We start from the raw sequence: 7,205 nt of genomic DNA, 5'->3' as shown, positions 1-7,205 counted from the left end.
GGAGACTGCTATGAGGTTGGACTAGTTGATAAAACCCTGGCGAATGAGGCACCCTTTGATATTTGCAGTTGCCAATTTGCCTTGCATTACTCCTGGTCCACGGAAGCGCGTGCAAGGAGAGCCCTGGCTAATATTTCAGCCTCGCTTCGCCCCGGCGGAACTTTCATTGGAACCATGCCAGACGCCAATGTGATCATCAAGAAGCTGAGACAAACTCAAGGATTGTTCTTTGGAAACAGTGTGTACTGGGTGAGATTTGATGAGGAATTTTCTGAAAAGAAATTCAAGTCTTCAAGCCCCTTTAGTATCAAGTACATGTTTCACCTTGAGGGTTGTGTTGATTGCCCTGAATGGCTCGTCCCCTTTCACGTATTCAAATCATTGGCAGAAGAGTACGGTATGGAGTTGGTTTTTGTGAAAAACAATCACAAGTTTGTACACGAGTATATGAAGCTACCAGAGTATGAGGCTTTGATGCAGACGATTGGTGCGTTAGGGGGTCAAAATTCAATATAAAAGACGAATGGGAAGTGGCCTATCTATACCTGTCCTTTGTCTTGAGGAAACGAGGCCAACCAGCTTGAAATTCATCCAACACCTTGCTATACATGAAATTCATTTCAGTCTTGTATAATTCGTTGTTCTTTCTTGGATATGTATATATAGTTATTGCCTTTCAATGTTATCGATGAAATTGACGTACAATTACTTACTTTGAAATCTACCTTTGCTACGAAATTCATTTCAGTCTTGTATACGAAATGTTCAAAATGTTGAGTTCTCAAAAAAGAAAAAGAAATGTTCAATATGTTCACAGATTATCAAGCACCAAGAACTGTAAGGTAATTTATATCAAAACGCAGAGAGGGGAGGGGGTTCAACTGCAAGTGCTAGCTTGCAAGATTGATGCAAACAAACTCATGAAATGATCGATCTATGCCTAGACCTGCAATTTAACCGGATCATTACAAAGTTACCAAGAGATACAAATAATAACCTACAAAGCAGTTCTTCACATTTTGAGTTATTAGTCTGCAGAAAAGTAGTTCTTATTTTCAACTAATTTTGTATTCATTGTTTCTTTAAATAAAAAAGAGTTCCGTTGAATTAATTGGCGAGTACAGCGCTTCGAATAACAACCCTTACAAATTCGGGAGCTGTGACAAACCAAATTTGGCTATTAAGGCATGAGAAGCAAATAAGTGCGCCACATTATTTGCTTCCCTTGGTGCAGAAGAAATTCTATACCCTACATGCCTTTGCAGAAGCACTTTAATCACATATAAGGTCAACTTGGGTCATTAAAGCATCAAGGATTTCCTAACAATCAGATAGCACATTTGAACAATAGGAAGCTTGAGAGTCCAGATCAAGCTTCTAAGGAAAGTACACGATGGACTGAATGGAAAATCATCTGGGGAAAAACAATTGGAACAACTTTCAGTTGAGCAAAAAGAAGTTGCATAATCTACACATTAATTTTCACTAAAACTATTATTGCATTTGGTGCAAGTGTAGAAAGTAGTTGCCCCCTCATCAGCTGATCTCATCTGTACAAAAAGTCGATATCACATAAATTAAAAATGCGGCAACTAAGAAGATAAAAAGAGAATAGCAAAGACTAAAGAGCAAAGATCGGTTATAGAAATATATATACCTGTCTAGAAAAATATGTATGCTCATTGTGGCCACACTTTTCACATTTTTTCATGTCCGTCTGTTTTAGAAGGAATATAGTATTAGGAGATTGACGAAACACTATAACGACTTAATGAAAATTGAAAAGTGTAAATACCTTTGCCAATTCAGTCTTTTCCTCTTTAATCTTTGATATGCCTAGCTCCCTTTGAATATCCTGCAAAGTCAACATGAGAGTGTAACCCCAACAAAATCTTTACTTCCTTAATATTTGATATGCCTCAATCAAGATGCTACCATGAGATTGTAACCCCAACAAAGTTAACATTGATGGTGAATAGTTTTACAACGATGGTAATAATACCCTTAGATTAAACTCAGACCTTAGGTTAGTTTTAACATCTAAATAAAGCTGAGCTATATCATTTCTATAGTAATAAGGGGCATGAATAAAGAGAGAGGCAAATAACTGTTGACATCAACACCAACTTCTGTCTGGAGTGAACCCCCCACAACTAAAATCAGGTATCATCTCTCTCTCTCTCTTTCATCTCTTCCCCAGTAAGAAGATATATATGTTGCATGAATACAGGATTAGTAATTACTAACTAATAGACATAAGAGCTTATCTGGATAAAAGAAGATGAGCATCAGGCCATCAGTGAGTACAAGGCATACCTCTTTACTGACCGTGTACGATATTTTATATTTGGAGAGCTCTGCAACAATAATGATCATATCAGATATTTACAGAATTTGGAAAAAAAAAATTAAGATGGCATTCAACTCTATTACATTCTGGGTCTGAAATTACTTAAGAAACTTGAATCTATGCCAAGCAATAGACCGTCCCAACATACACATGTCATTTAAAAGAACAAAATCAATTCATTTATCCCTCAATCATCACAACTCAATTTCAATACTCAAAAACAGAACAAGTATGCAAATAAATGCAATTTGGCTGTTTCTTCTACCTTTTATAGGTCGGGAAAATTTGCACTTGGGACATTGGCCGGGTTCAGCATAAAGAGTTCTAGTAAAAGATAGCATAGTCCCACAGATGTTGCAGAACATGAAATCGCGAGAATTTTCCATGGACGCCATTGTTGAAAGTGAACCTATAAGCATTCACAAAAGTAAAGTCCAAGAGAGATTTTGCTGAAAAAATGCATGAATGCTTTAGAGCATTTATTCAAACAGGTAATGGGCACAACTAATCAACACTCGAACTCACCAAACCATTGAAAGTTTAAATGAAACTCAAGTTCAAACAGCTAAAATGATGAACAAGCATAAAATTTAAACACTGGTTCATTCTTTCATATCTTCCTCGTCATCAAGTAGCAAGCCACACCAATAATATTGTCATTGTGGATGCAAAATATCATATATATGTATATACATATATATTCTCAGTTGTTCACAAATCCCAATACAAATTGGCTATATTCCTGAACAAATTAATGATAATCTTCAGTTCCTTACATACCCATGAAATTATTCTCGATACCTCACACGATCCACAAAGGAAAGCTGAAAATAATAACCAGGACACCTCACCTCTACAGAGTCAGGCAGAGAGAGAGAGAGAGAGAGAGACGATGGAGGCTATTGTAGTTGAGAGTGGCAATCCAAATATTCTGACTTTGCTTATAATCTGAAAAAAGTAGCTGTACCACACCTGAACAAAGTTATAGTACCACACCTTCAGTTCCAACCCAAAGCACAGCTTAGTGATCCCTCCCTCCTTCAGTTGTTGTACCACAGCTGAACAAAATTATCAAGTAATAGTGAGCTTAAGACTGATTTTAAGCTTTAACAAAAGTACAACCACATTGACAGAGATTGTTAATTGCTCAGAGAGAAATGAGAAAACCAAAGCAGGAGAGAGAGAGAGGCAGCTCTGCATTTGGCTTGTTGATGAAAATTTGAACAAAATTTAACCTCAAATTAGATTAAAAATAATTTATTAAAGCTCATTGTGAGTCCATGAAAGTTTGCCTCAGTAGGTTATGTGAGTTTAACTTCAGGCACATGCCTCTGAAAGTCTGACCAAAGGTTCTCAAACAACGAATAAAGCTGCATTCTTCTTTGTCATTTTCTTTGGCTATTCAATAACCCTATTGGATGCCACTTTTTTATGCATTGCACACATAGTTGACAGGACAATATAGCAAATGAATCAGATAACTACATAGATTCATTCAATACCCTTATTGGTCTCATATTACCACTACATGAGTCGTAAAAGAATATCAGACAGCAATAAGACAAAAGTTTATTTATGATTCCTCCTATCAATCCACTCAATTAGTGTTCCATATCAGGTGAGCTTATTCAAAATCCAAACGTATATTCCTAAAACTGAACTTACAGAACTGAGATGTGTGTGCAAATATTATTAACCTCAAACTAGAACAGCCCTGAAATAAATTCTCATGCATCTAACATTTTCACCTGATAATTTCCACTTTGCTTATATTATTGACCAATCCTACAAACAGTCTTATATTTCAATAAAATAACAAAATGAAACCAAGCACGAATTACACGAATCTATAATGTGGGAGCTCCCATAACAACAAATCCTAATCAAGTAAATATTATCAACAAATCCTAAATCGACAGAAACTCTAAAACTGAAACTCTAGTTATAGACGACATTGAAGCATATGAATATGATGGCTTTTGAATTGAAGCCTGCTCTCAGTGCTCTGTCCACGATCAGATTATAAGCAATCCGATTGAGTCATACCTGGGGAAGTAGGGATGTGGGCTACGGGCGACGGCGCGGGCTATGGGAAACGGCAACCTCTCTGGCGACAACGACGGGGGAGTTGTGACTGAGATTGACGGAGAAGTGAAGCTGCCGCTTGAAAGAGGAGGAGGAGGGAGGGGGGGGGGGGGGGGAAGGGAAGCCTTTTATATCCGCTGCTAGGGCATATACGGGATTGCAGAAAAGCTCCAGGGGCAAAACAGACAAATCACAAATCATAAATAGTATATCTGCTCTTGTGCTGCTTGAACATATTCAATTGCCCACAGTCTTACCATGATTTTTAGCACTCAGAAGAGAAAAAATTTGGCGAGCTACTGGAGGAAATACGCAGACTATGTGTACACAAAATGGGAAAGAATGATTCTTTGGAACATGGTCGAGCCCTACACCCGCCCCAAGTTGTTTACTCCTCTCGTCACTATCTACGTCGCTGCTTTCTACACCGGAGTCGTCGCCTCCGCCGTCACTGAACAGCTCTACAAGGTAATCACTCTGCTGGGTAGTTGATACTGTTTAAGTTGTGTTCTTTAATTTGGACATGTTTGATTTGGATATGTTTGAGTTCATGTTATATGTATAGATGGGAGAAGTGTTAGACCTGTTGGTGTTTGAAACACTATATTGGAGTCAAATGGGTCCAGTTCAGTTCATTGTCTATGAGTTGTTGTTGTTGTTATTTTGCATATGCCTTATAGTCATAGAGTAGCAATTTGAAGAGAAATGAAAATGCTTTGATCCCTGAAAGTAATCGAGGAGAAACGGGCAATAGAGTTGGGAGATGTGTTTTTTGGTTCTTGTCTTGAAAGGAATTTGAGGTTTTGATCAACTCCTGATTGGTTTATCTTTGATTAGAGTTGTGATTGGTGAAGAGTTGGAGTCTCAGTTTGGCAATATGTCAGCTTATTGTATGCTACCAACATATTGTAGCTTAGTTTTAATGGTCTATAGTGTTCATAACCTTGCAAATGTTTAGTTCAGTTCTTATTGTTTTCATCAAAGCGTGGATACCAACTCTTAATGGTGTCTGCTCTGCTGATCTCACCTAACTTAATCTTCTGTCTTGATTACTTATATATGATCTAGCTGCCCAGCTATCTTGATTTCCCTTTCAAGGAAAATCGTATTGTGTAGCTTCACGTATCTTTCTGTTTATGAAATCTGACGCAAGTAAATGTTATATCTGTTCATACTGATTTTGAAGAGTTGTATGAAACTTGTAAGTTTTGTTATTGTGCAGGAAAAATACTGGGAAGATCATCCTGGCCATTAGGTCCCTCTTATGAAGCCAAAGTTTTATGGAGGACCTTGGAAGGTAGAGAGAGGAGAGGTTCCAGCCTCTCTCCCAACCCCATAGACAAGTTTGAGACTGTGTGAAGAGTTTCTACTATCATTTGCAACCTTTTGTTTTGAATGTCAAGGGCATATTGTGCCTAGAAGAAAAAAGGAAATGAGAAAAACAATTGAAATTCTGTAAGATTTATGCCAACAATGGATAACTACTTTAGGGAAATTGGTAGCAACAGCTAGCCTAGGATCAAATTTGTCAAAAAAGGATGACAGTTGTAGTTCAACTACCTACAAAGTTTATGGTTGATACATGAGATGAAATAATCAAAAAGAGCACCTCAATAAAATTCTCCTAGATATATGTGGATGATTCATACAGGCAAAATGATATATGCTAGAACATATATGAATACCTAAAGGAGATTCAAGCCTAGAAAATGGCAAGTGTAGTACTTTAGTTGCTAATTCAAATAAGAACACAATTGATTCCCCAATCATATTTACAGAAAGCCAACTGGCAAGTAAGAGCAAGTAAACAAAACATATGATGAAATTACAACATATTAATTTAAAGCACTTCTAAGCAAACCCAGCATTCAATCTCTAATCTCTATTAAACACTAAGAGCAAGTACGTAGCTGAAATTACAGCGGAACATATACATTACTTAACCAACAGGCTTGGAATTCAAAGCAGTCAAATCGTCTATCAATCTATTCACCTCCGCAACCTCCTGATCAGAAAACATGAGCGGAGCCACAGAGCCTACATTTTCAGCAATCAAAACCTTATATCAATACAAAACAAATCAAACATAGATGCCATCAATCAAAAAATTTAATTTGCCGTTAAAGCAAATGTAAGTGCAGCTAAAAATATAGCACTGAAACAACCAGAGTTAGCACCCATCATAAACATAGATACAACAAGAATTCACCTTGACTAAGCATTTATCTCCTTTATTCATGAAACTGACAGCAAATATTCTACACTTTCACCGACTCCAGTAGGGAGTAATGGAGTAATTGGCATCAAACACACTTGCATAGCCACTGCGGAATCAATATTGTTATGACATTTTCTCACCTTCTCTGTCCAACATATTACTCCACAATCTCTAAAAACATGTATATTATGTTTGACAATGTATTTCAATAATCCATCAATATTGGTCGTTTCTATGCAATTTAATGAAATACCTTTTGTATAATGTCAGGTGCAATTGTTAGACAGTTTCAAAAACAAGGAAGGAAAGACCAATCACTGTTACAGGATTTTTTATAGGTCCATGGAATGGTCACTTACAAACGATGAAATCAATAAGTTACAGGTAGTTCATATAAATATGAGGTCGGTCATATGATTTCTTTCTTGAAATCTGTTCATATAAATATGAGGTCGCACATTGAAGGCATAACCTTGAAATCTGTTTCAATTGCATATGCAGGATGCTGTAATAGAGTTGGTAAAGAGCAAGTTGAAGGTGGTCTTGAGATGA

General features: G+C 37.0%; 1 protein-coding gene and 2 pseudogenes across 5 annotated transcripts in view; 2 read left to right on the top strand and 1 right to left on the bottom strand.

The window, feature by feature from the left end:
• Positions 1–599, top strand: part of LOC101293728 — a 1,291-nt pseudogene extending 692 nt beyond the window's left edge. Inside the window, exon 2 of the transcript XR_183850.1 lies at positions 5–599. The product of XR_183850.1 is annotated as an mRNA cap guanine-N7 methyltransferase 1-like (transcript). The remainder of the gene's footprint in view (positions 1–4) is intronic.
• A 663-nt stretch (positions 600–1,262) lies between these two features.
• Positions 1,263–4,496, bottom strand: LOC101302492 (DNA-directed RNA polymerase I subunit RPA12-like). Of its 4 annotated transcripts, none has more exons than XM_004288092.1 (7): positions 4,397–4,496; positions 3,347–3,408; positions 2,616–2,759; positions 2,317–2,357; positions 1,796–1,855; positions 1,658–1,717; positions 1,263–1,550 (listed from the first exon to the last, which is right to left on the bottom strand). In XM_004288092.1, the coding sequence occupies exons 3-7, from the start codon at positions 2,743–2,745 to the stop codon at positions 1,476–1,478; spliced, it is 366 nt and encodes a 121-aa protein (XP_004288140.1). In that variant the 5' UTR covers positions 2,746–2,759; positions 3,347–3,408; positions 4,397–4,496; the 3' UTR covers positions 1,263–1,475. The 4 variants fall into 4 exon arrangements, with proteins under 4 accessions (XP_004288140.1, XP_004288139.1, XP_004288138.1 ...); XM_004288091.1 differs by having other exon boundaries at positions 1,279–1,550; positions 3,202–3,408; positions 4,397–4,450; XM_004288090.1 differs by lacking the exons at positions 3,347–3,408; positions 4,397–4,496 and adding an exon at positions 3,131–3,249 and having other exon boundaries at positions 1,279–1,550.
• Positions 4,497–4,693: 197 nt separating this feature from the next.
• Positions 4,694–7,205, top strand: LOC101293441 (annotated as a pseudogene).

The sequence above is a fragment of the Fragaria vesca genome, linkage group LG1 (genome assembly GCF_000184155.1).
Source record: "Fragaria vesca subsp. vesca linkage group LG1, FraVesHawaii_1.0, whole genome shotgun sequence".
NCBI classification, from domain to species: Eukaryota; Viridiplantae; Streptophyta; class Magnoliopsida; order Rosales; family Rosaceae; genus Fragaria; species Fragaria vesca.
The sequence above is the reverse complement of the archived record's forward strand: the minus strand, read 5'-3'. Positions and strand labels throughout refer to the sequence as shown.

Bases quoted from the DNA above. Each gene is read 5' to 3' on its own strand.
- LOC101302492 (XM_004288089.1), bottom strand. From the start codon at position 2,769: ATGCTTATAGGTTCACTTTCAACAATGGCGTCCATGGAAAATTCTCGC. The intron at 1,718-1,795 runs GTATTTACACTT...CTTCTAAAACAG, and splicing joins AAAAGACTGAATTGGCAAAG to ACGGACATGAAAAAATGTGA. The intron at 1,551-1,657 runs GTATATATATTT...CTTTTTGTACAG, and splicing joins ATACATATTTTTCTAGACAG to ATGAGATCAGCTGATGAGGG.